This window comes from Ovis canadensis, chromosome 1, assembly GCF_042477335.2.
Source record: "Ovis canadensis isolate MfBH-ARS-UI-01 breed Bighorn chromosome 1, ARS-UI_OviCan_v2, whole genome shotgun sequence".
Classification (NCBI taxonomy): Eukaryota; Metazoa; Chordata; class Mammalia; order Artiodactyla; family Bovidae; genus Ovis; species Ovis canadensis.
In genome coordinates, this window is record NC_091245.1 from 87,378,680 (window position 1) to 87,388,479 (window position 9,800).

Consider the following 9,800-nt stretch of genomic DNA (forward strand, 5'->3'; position numbering starts at 1 on the left):
AGCAGCCTCGGGGCTACCCCTGTTCCGGGGCTGGCTCTGGCTCACAGATAGCCTTCTGTCATCCTGACAGGTGATCTTGGTCAGCTCAGCTAGGTCCTACCAAATCCAGAAAACGCTACTCCAACCCTCTGCTCTGCATCAGGGCAGCGTGGGTTTCCCACAAAGGCACAACACCAGAGTTGAGGATCCTCCCCCACTCCAACCCCTGTGTCCTTCAGCACATCCTACAGACCCCCTCCCTTTGCCCTTCTGATTCACAGCGCCCACCTCCCTGCACCTACCCTATTCGATCTACAGGGAAGCGAAGTCGCTCGTGGCCGCCAGCCTGGGAAGGGGAGCCAGTCAGCTGGCGGAGGCACGGCTTAAAGGGGCATCTTGGGCGGAGAGGTTTGGAACTGGGGTCTGTGTGCAGCGAGTTTAAGAGAGGGGCTGGTAGCAGAAAGAATGTGTTCACAAGGGTTAGTAGAGGAGGTCCTGAGGCTTTGGTCTCTTTCTACCCCCGCAATCATGCATTTTGGAGGGGCTCTCGCGGCAAGTTCAGTAGGCAACAGCACCACCTAGCTGACTACATTTCCCAGAAGGCTATGTGGGCGAGACTCTGAGAGCCAGACGAACAGTGATGCACTTGCGCAAGAGAGCTGGAAAGGTGGGAGGGAGAGGGGAGGCGTGCCCGCGGCGGGGATGAGGGGAGGGGGCCGCGCGGCGGCGGCGCCGGGGCGGGCGCGCGTCCGCGGCGGTGATGGCGGTGCGTGAACGCGCGGCGGCAGCAATGGCCGCTCTGGAGCGGCGGGTGCCGAGTCTCGATGACTTCGCGGGACAGAGCTGGAGCTCGTGGGTGGAGCGGGCCGATCTGCCCGCAGCCGACGGTGAGTGAAGCTCCCCTAGAGTCTGAAGACCCCATCCCTGTCTCCCCTCCCCCACTCCGGGCCCCCGCCAGCAGAGGGGAGCTGCCGACGGGAGCCGCCGTCCGGCTCCCCGGCCCCCCAAACAAAGGACCCGCCGGGTCCTAGTGCCCGCCTTCTCCACCACCTTCGCGCCTCCGGGTCCTAGCGCCGGCTCTCCGCCAGCAGCCCACCCTGCCCACCTCTGTCTCTGCCGTCGCCCAATACCTGCCCCTACATCTGCTTTCCTTTATGTTTCTTCTTGCCTGCTGTCCTCCAGCTTCCGCCCCTCCTGCACCTGCCTCGGGCTTTCCCCATCCGCAACAGTCCTCTCCACGTGTTTCCCACGCACCCCACTTCTGTGCCCCCCTCCCAACCCCCCTTGTTCCATCGCCTTCTGCCCCACACCTTCTGCTCCTTTTCGGCTTTGCCTGTCGACTGCAGTGCCACTGGACCCCCGCCTCCTCCGCATTAGTTCATCGGTCCATCCATCTATCCATCCTCCCTTCCTCCCTCCTTCTGTCCATCCATCCATGCCTCCAACCCCCCCGTCCTTTCCCGGGCCTCTTGCCTTACCTCCCGGGCTCTCTCCCCTGACAGCCACCTTCTCTAGGCCCCTGAGTGCTTTTGGTGGAGCGGGCTGACAGCCCCTTTCCTGATCTTTGTCTCCTGGGCCCCAGGGGGCATCTGGCCTCGTGGCCTTTGGGGTGACAGCAGGCATCACGCCCCTGAAGAAGTTTGCAAGTGAGAAGAGGTGGAGGAGGAGACCACATGGAGCCGTCTCTGATGACACTTGTTCTCCTCTGAGACATCCAACTCCCAGCTCAGTTCTGTCCATCACTGCATTTTAACGGACTTCAGAGTGGGGGCTGCCCCTTGTCTCTTGCATACCTAACCCACCCCCCCCTCCACATCTGGAGATTATATAAGACTGTCAGTATTCTCATTCTAGAAAGGCGCAAGTCTGTTAGTAGGTGTCAGAAGCAGACCTAAGTGGGAGCCTCAGGCCACCCTAGAACTGCCCCATGCTGGGTGGGCAAGGATGGGGCCATTGTCAGGGTCTGGGTGCATTGAGAACCGGAAATGGAATCAGACGGGTTTGGTGACTCAGAATTGATTTTTTTTTTCCAAGGGACAGGGAGGGGGCGTAGAGGAGGGAGGGGAGAGCAGTGAGGTAGGGGGATGGGGAAAGAGCTGCTTTGCATAGCTAAGATGTTTTTGTCATCAACCCAGAAACTGAGGTACAAGGGCAACCCTTGCCCAAACCCCCTTAAGAGGAAGAGGGTTTGCGAAGCTGACCAAGGGGACTTTGAAGATGCTGAAGGGCCCCAAGATAGCAGTTTCTCTGCTCTACGGCCATCCTGTCAGTGCAGGACCTGAGCAACTGGGTGTAACTTTCACAATGCCATGGCAACCCAAGTGAAACAAAATTGAGGTTGGGGACCTGGGAGAGTATCTGTTTGGGATACCACAGAAAAGCAGAAAGAACACATCTGAGAAATCTCAAGAAGGGCCTCAGGGATCTGAAGGAAAATAAGTGAAGGACTGTTCCCCATTTACATGGGGAAGCAGGCCCAGAAAAGAGACAAGTACCCACAGTCACCCAACTAGTCAGCGATGGGATCCTGAACTGCACCTTGGAGTAAAGGAACCAAACGAAAGGATCCTCTTGATGAAGCCAGCTTATTCCAGAGGTAGCAGGTGAAGAAAGAATGACCACTTGAGAAAGATCCACTGAGTGGTTCTCTGGGTGGTCCTGAGCACCGGGTGCTTGTCAAGAGGCAGAGGCTTCCTCCTGCTTGGCCACAGCACCTGGTCGGGTTGGAGATGGGCGTCTGGGATGGGAGTGGTCCTTCTGAGCTGTGTTTCTCCTTCAGGGACTGAGTTGGAGGAGAGTAACAAAAACCTGAAGAAGTTGGATGCCATGACCCTCATTAAAGAAGGTGGGAGTCGGCACACATTAGGGCTGGGGCCCAGGGCAGACAGGACCACCTTTCCTTCTTCCACCACCACCCAGGAGGTGGCTGCAGCTGGTGAAGCAGCCAGTCTGGCCATTCTCACTTTGATAGGTCTGAGTCAGCCTCTTCCTCTGGTTCCTGTGACTTACTGAGGGAGATCCTAATCATTGGTGTTTGGTGCTCTCACCTGAAAGCCTCGGAGAAGGCGATGGCACCCCATTCCATGGGGAAAATCCCATGGACGGAGGAGCCTAGTGGGCTGCAGTCCATGGGGTTCCTAAGAGTCGGACACGATTGAGTGGCTTCACTTTCACTTTTCACTTCCATGCATTGGAGAAGGAAATGGCAACCCACTCCAGTGTTCTTGCCTGGAGAATCCCAGGGACAGGGGAGCCTGGTGGGCTGCCATCTATGGGGTTGCAGAGTCGGACGCAAGTGAAGCGACTTAGCAGCAGCAGCACCTGAAAGCCTGCATTCTTAGGGATTGGTTAGATTGAACTCTGGAAGCATCCATCATAAAGCCTGTTATATCAGCTGGGAGGGGAAGTGTCATCTGAGTGGTGGGTGGGTCTGTGCTCTGATCTTACCGGGAAACCCTGGTATCCCCAGCCCCAGTGATAAGGGCTTCTGTCGTTGCAGACATGTCCATCTTCGGGCACTGCCCTGCCCATGACGACTTCTATTTGGTTGTATGTAACCATTGCAGCCAAGTGGTGAAGCCTCAAGCTTTCCAGAAGCACTGCGGTGAGGGGAGCCCTAGGGAGGAGATAGAGGGAACAGGGGAAGGTGGAACTTGGAACTCGGAGGACAGGGCTAGTTGGGAGGTCACGTGGGTAATGGAGGGAGGCTTTGTGAATAGGAAGGTGGGGTGGGGTGGAACTTCAGACATTGTGGTTGGTTGGGATTATTGTTTAAGCAAACTTCTAGCATCTGGTGGAGTAAAGTTTCTAGCATCTGGGAAGAGCTAAGAGGTTCAGGAAGCAGAGTCCTAGAATTTTCAGTCTTGAAGGTGCAGATTCAAAGGGGAAGGAGGCAAATCTAAAACCTAACATTCGGAAACTGCAGATTCTCTATCATAAATCTGTGAGCAGGGTTAGGAGGATGGGGCAGGAGGCAGTTAACATCACTCACCTCGATTGCTCTCTCCACCTCCTGCCACAGAAAGAAGACATGGGCCCCTCAGCAAGCTCTACACCCGGGCCCCACCTCCACCTCCAGCCCCTGCCAGCTCTCAGAAATGCCATGTGGTGAATGGGCAGGGCCCTGCTTGTAGGGCCCCAGGTTCTACCAAAACCTCCTCCAGGGAGAAGGGCCAGGGGTCTCGCAGCCGTGGCCACCAGCCTCCTGAGAAGACCCAGAAGGACAACCTCTGGTAAGGAAAGGCTGGAGACTCCCTGAAGCAAGCCCTGACCACACAGCCCAAGGAGGGGTTGACACAAGTGGAAGCAGCCATGGGGCGATGGGCACTGCTCGTGGTGGGAGGGAGCCAGCTCTCTCTGCAGCTCCCTTCCACTTGCTCCAGGGAACATGGGATTCCCTTGTCTTGAGTTCTGCACCCCTGCAGGAGCCCACCCAAATTCTGGGAAAGGAGATGGTCCTGGGCTAGAATCCGGGGCCCAGACCCAGCCTCCCTACCTCCTAGCCCACACCATCTCTCCACGTATAGCCTTTTCGTGCCTGTGGTGAATCTGGAGAAGATGTCCAGTCTTCCGAAGCCTGATGGACATGGAATCAGGGTGGCCCCGCCCTCTGCTTTCCTCAGCCAGCCAGGTGGCCTCACCAAGGACTCCCCTGGAAAAAATCCCATGGCATCCCCTTCTAAAGAACTTCCTGGCAGAGAGAGCATCGAGATAGCCCCCAGCGAGGGCCCCAGTCACCGGACTGAAGGCAGCCCTTCTGAAAAGGAGCCTGGTGGGGCCAAGCTGCCCCCTAAAACCCACCGGAAGATGGCTCGTGAGTAGTCATGGTCTTGAGGGTCAGGAAAGTAGAGTGGGGACTCCTTTGGACAGCTTTGTCCTTGGGTCTGATGGAGAGGGGGTCAGTGGAGAGGGGGCTTGGCCATCACAGATTGCTGGGGTACAGGGACCCCTGGTCATCCCTTGACGTGGGCACTCACTTGACCTGCTTGCTCTCTTGGAAGATTCTCTTCAGTCCAGCTGTCTTGATTAAGGCTATGGGAGTCTGTGCCCAAGTAGGGGAAGGTACTGTTCCTCACACTGGGCTATGGACCTTTATCTTTTTTCTCACCTAGATCCAGGGCACCAGAAACCTCCCATAGCTGGTTTCCCTGGCATTCCAGATGCCTGTGGCTGCTCCTCTTTCTTGGTATATGTTGCTCTTTTGGGGGCTTGGAGGCCCCCAAAGGATTCTTGGGCTGGTAATGGGGATGGGATGGTTCTTACACCCAGCAGAGAGCTGCTGATTCCCAGAGGAGTTTGTCTGGAAGGCTACAGCCGCAGACTTGAGAGCCAGAGGCTTTCCTGCCTTAGGCCCAGCTCTTCCCAGGCCTTTGGCATGGAGATGCCAGACCTTCCCCTGGGCCTCCTCTAAGTGGCTGTGGGGTTCATGGGACCTGCTTTCCCCACAGGGAAGGAGTGCGACCTCAACAGGCAGTGTGGGGTAATAAATCCAGAGACCAAAAAGATCTGTACCCGCCTTCTCACTTGCAAGGTAAGCTCTACTCCCTCTGCCTGGTGAGGGAGAACGCGGGCCCTGGGAAGGGAGAGGAAGTGCGATCTTATCCAAGGTCCAACTCAAGGGATAGGGATTAAGCCCAGACCAGGGATGGGGAGAAGGGGCTGCCCCAGTGGGCCCAAGGTAGGGACAGCAGGCAGGGGGGTGGCTCCCAGATCCCCCCCCAGTCTCTCTGCTTGCCTAAGCCGGAGCACACTGCTGCCCCTTCCCTTGCTCAGCTCACACCCCCTCCCCACCCTCCACCCTGCTGCGTCCTAGATCCACTCGGTACACCAGCGCCGGGAGGTCCAGGGCCGAGCCAAGGACTTTGACGTGCTGGTGGCGGAGCTGAAGGCCAACTCCCGCAAAGGGGAGTCTCCCAAGGAGAAGAGCCCAGGGCGCAAGGAGGCAGCTCTAGAGCGCCCCTCCCAGGAGCCCCCCGCCTCAGTCCAACTTGTGGCAGCAGCGGCTGCTCCCAGCGGCGCCTTCTCTGCTCGTGCCAAGCCGACCTATCCCTACTGTGCACTGCCCAGGTAGGTCCCGGAGCCAGCACCCATCTGACCTGGGGACGCTTGGCCCCAAACCGCCAGGGACCCCTGGAGACAGGCCCGGGGGTGTCCTGGAAGATGCTGCTCACTCCACCCTGACGTGGTGGGGGGAGCCCTGGCAGTGGTGGGGAAGCAGGTGATTCCCCCACTGCTATCCTGGCAACTGCAATGCCCCTGCCTCTCTGTAGCGATCCAACACCCAGGATAAAAACACTCTCCCAGCTGCTCCCACCAGGCGAAAAGTCACTGGGGAGCCAGAAGGGTCAGGGTCCTGGGTGAGGCAGTTCTTCTGTGTATTTATTCACTGGCCCCTTCGTGTGCAGAGGCTGCGCTGGACCCGGGGGAGAGCCTGCCTTGCCGAAGGAGACACACACCCATCTCTGCCTGTAACACGAGGGGCAGACACCAAACACAGGCTCAGCTCACAGACAGGCTCACAGGAATATGTGATGCAAGAAAGGGGTTGAGAAAATTGACTGGGTTGACCTGAGCTGAGTGCAGTTACACTCAGAAGATTTTCTGGAGAAGGCGAATCTGGAGCAGATTTTCCCCCTCAGGAGACAGGGCCTGGGAAGTGAAGGGGCAGGGCAGAGAATCCCTTGGGAGCTGTGGCCCCTGATCTTTCCGGCTCTTAACTCTGTGAGCTCTGTTGTCCCCTCCCTCCCTGGCCCCCTTCCTCTTTGTCTGATGGCCCACAGGGTGTCTGCCCTGGCTTTTTGAGCTTGGTGGGTTCAGGTACAACCCACCCCCGCCCCCGCCCCACTTCCATCACGTTGCCCTCACATCCCCTTTGGCCCTTCCAGGTCCCGGGCTTCCTCTGAGAGTGAGTTGGATGATGAAGGCCCTTGTGGTGGTGATGGGGATCCAGGCCTGTTCCCCTTCCCCCTGCCCCGGGGTGGGGCCCAGGCCTCCAGCGAGGAGAGTGAGGAGGAGGGGACATCTGATGAGCTCCACCTCCCCACTGACTGCCATTATGCAAACCGGCCCCCTCGGCCGCAGGCGGTAAGAACCCAGGAGGGTGGGGGTGAGGGGGCAGCCCTCCTGGCTCAGAGTGTGGGAAGGAGGTCCGATTCTGTGTGAAGGTACTCTCCCTGTATTTCAGGCACCGGTAACCATGTACCTTCCTTCTGCCTCCAGTTCTGCACCTTTGGGAGCCGGCTGGTGAGTCCAGGATGCTACGTGTTTAGCCGCCGGCTGGACCGGTTCTGCTCGGCCCTGAGCTCCATGCTGGAACGGCACCTCAGCTCCCACATGTGGAAGTGAGTCTCTCGGCCCCAGAACTTCCCTCCCTGGGTCCCAGGCACTCGTGGGCTTCAGAAGCCCTAATTCTTCACACACACCTAGAGACGTGGCTTGGCTATTGGCCAGGAAACCCCCAAGTAGGATGAAGGGGAAGTGGGGAAACTTGGCGGCCTAGAGCTAGGCTAAGGTCGGGCGTGAATGGCTTGTCTGGGGGTGGATCTTAACTCTTACCTGTCACTTCTAGTACCTTTTAGGTAAGTAGGGATAGGGGATGGCTAACCTGAGATTTACAGTGAGATTCTTAAAGCATCTATATATTAGTACCATCTCTGTCTGTCCCTGGGCCTTCTTCGTGTTCCTCAGTTCCAGCGTCTCCCAGCAGATGGCAGCACTGCCAGGGTTTCTGGGCCATTTCTCCGTGGGGCGGAAAGGCTGTTGTATATTGGTAGGGATGCCCTCTGGCTTGCTTGACATCACAGTGGGGCTCTCTTTTTGCCGCAGGAAGATCCCACCGGCGGCTGAGCCTCCATCCCACCTTGTCAGCTCCCTCCCATCTGCTCCCCTGAGTCCATCCCCTATGGGCAGCAGCCCTCGCCTTCCAGGCCCACCCCCCAGACCCGCCTGCCCTGCCTCTACGCCCCCCACCAAGGACAGCCTTGTCCCCAGCTACCCTGCAGGCTCCCCCAACGTGGCAGCTGCCTGTAGTCAGGCGGAGTGCACGGGCGGGAGCCAGGCCATCACCTCACCACTGCCTGCCAACACGCCGTCCCCATCCTTCAGCAAGCTCCCACCTTCCAAGGCCAGCAAGTCGTCCAAAGGCAAGGACAGGCTTGAGGTGGAGGCTCCTTCTCGGAAGCGAAAGTTATCACCTGGCCCCACCACTTTCAAACGGACTTGCATCCTGGAGCCCACTGGAAAAGGCAAGCCCTCTGGATGCCGGGGCCTCACAGCCAAGACTAAACCTGCTCTGGGCCTGGGGCTTAATGGGACGGTGGGGCCAAGAGTGAAGAGGGCAGGGCCTCTGGATTGTCGGGGTTCCCCTCATCAGCCCCCCACGCCAGTCAAGGCCTCTCAGCTGGACAGCCAGGGGGCGGCTGGACACGCGGCCAAGGCCCTGCCAACCAACTGCCTCTCTGAGGAGGAGGTAGCCAAGAAGCGGAAAAACCTGGCCACTTACTGCCGGCCAGTGAAGGCCAAGCACTGCCAGGTCGGTGCCCCTGCCGATGCGGCCTGCTCTGTGCGCCGCAAGAAGCCGGGTCCGGCCCTGGCCTTTGAGGAGAAGTGTTCTACACTGCAGGTACCAGCCCAGCTCCCTGAAGAGTGGGGGCAGGGAAGGGTCAGGATGGATGAGGTTGGCATGCCCAGCAGGAACCTGACAGAAAGAGGTGCCTAAGTAAAACATTTGTGCAGGGAGGGGAAGACTGGGGAAGTTGAGAGTTCCTGGCCATCTTCTCTAGGGAGAGGTGACCCCAGCTCTGGCTTGGTGGGCCTTCCCCTGTCCCCAGCCCTCTCTCTTGGGCTAAGGAGATGTTGCCTCTGCCTCTCCCCCTCCCCCCACTTTTGTTTTAATTAAAGGGCCACTTTCTGAATTGGCTGTGGCCCTCACTCCAGGAACTGGAGCCACCTCTGTTCCCTGAAGGAAAGGAAGTTGGACTCCATGAGCTCTGATAAGAAAGGTTTGGGCAGTGGGGTTGAGCTGGGGTCCCAGAGCTGTGGCCTAACACGCTGGGTGGGCTGGTCTTGTTCGTTGGTTTTGTGTCCGGGCATTAGGGACTGAAAGGGCAGGGACACCACCCAAGGTCCCCATATGCATGACTGCCCACCTTGCACATGTATCCACTGCCAGGTTTTCAGGTGTCAGGCAAACTCTCCAGGGTTTCCAGTAAAGCCAGCAGCCAGATTTATTTGCCTCTTTTGATGGGAGCCCTGGAGTAGCATTCTCTGAGCTATACATATACGATCTTAGCCAGGAGGGATGAGTTGGGTGGGAAGGGGGGATGCCCTCCTGGTTTAGGCACTGACCAGATGCATCCCAGCACATTTGGCACCCATATGAGAGTAATAAGTTGACAGTTGCCCAGGGTTTGAGTGTGTTTGAGTCCCCCGCTTGCATGGGTGATCTCCAGACTGCCTCTGCTGGGCAGGCATTTATCCTCCCCCGTGCCTAGCTTTACTCAACAGACCAGTAGGAGGATATGGAACCTTAGCTTTTATGGCCCACATAGTTCACTAGATAGAAGGACAGGTAGACCCCCTAGCCTGACCCTGTCTCTTGCCTCTTGTCTTCCTGCAGTCAAAAGCCCATTAACGAGAAAGTGCCTGCCCACTGCAATGGAGCCGCCAGCACCTCCTCCCCTCCAGATCCGGGCCCCAGGCTGCTGCCGCTTTTTATAACTTTATATTATTTTTTTTAAGAAAAAAAAAAAAACCTCTTTAAAATACCTCAAGACTGTCTTCCTGTTCTGTTGCTGCTAAGAAAATATAAAAACAGAAACATA

The 9,800-nt window shown here is 57.7% G+C and overlaps 1 protein-coding gene across 4 annotated transcripts; it reads left to right on the plus strand.

The window, feature by feature from the left end:
* Positions 1-627: 627 nt before the first annotated feature.
* On the plus strand, positions 628-9,749 carry ATXN7L2 (ataxin 7 like 2). Of its 4 annotated transcripts, none has more exons than XR_011253863.1 (11): positions 628-866; positions 2,759-2,824; positions 3,479-3,583; positions 4,001-4,211; positions 4,506-4,792; positions 5,427-5,509; positions 5,792-6,045; positions 6,864-7,062; positions 7,198-7,319; positions 7,804-8,978; positions 9,596-9,749. XR_011253863.1 is itself a non-coding variant. In XM_069573670.1 (11 exons), exons 1-11 carry the CDS (start codon positions 740-742, stop codon positions 9,608-9,610), a joined length of 2,265 nt encoding a protein of 754 aa, XP_069429771.1. In that variant the 5' UTR covers positions 628-739; the 3' UTR covers positions 9,611-9,749. The 4 variants fall into 4 exon arrangements, 1 of the variants encoding a protein (XP_069429771.1); XM_069573670.1 differs by having other exon boundaries at positions 7,804-8,599; XR_011253864.1 differs by having other exon boundaries at positions 703-866; positions 4,602-4,792.
* The last annotated feature ends 51 nt before the right edge of the window (positions 9,750-9,800 follow it).

Excerpts from the sequence above, each read along its gene's own strand:
- ATXN7L2 (XM_069573670.1), top strand. The coding sequence starts at position 740 with ATGGCGGTGCGTGAACGCGCGGCGGCAGCAATGGCCGCTCTGGAGCGG. Across the intron at positions 3,584-4,000 it reads AGCTTTCCAGAAGCACTGCG|AAAGAAGACATGGGCCCCTC; the intron begins GTGAGGGGAGCC and ends CTCCTGCCACAG. Across the intron at positions 7,320-7,803 it reads CTCAGCTCCCACATGTGGAA|GAAGATCCCACCGGCGGCTG; the intron begins GTGAGTCTCTCG and ends TTTTTGCCGCAG.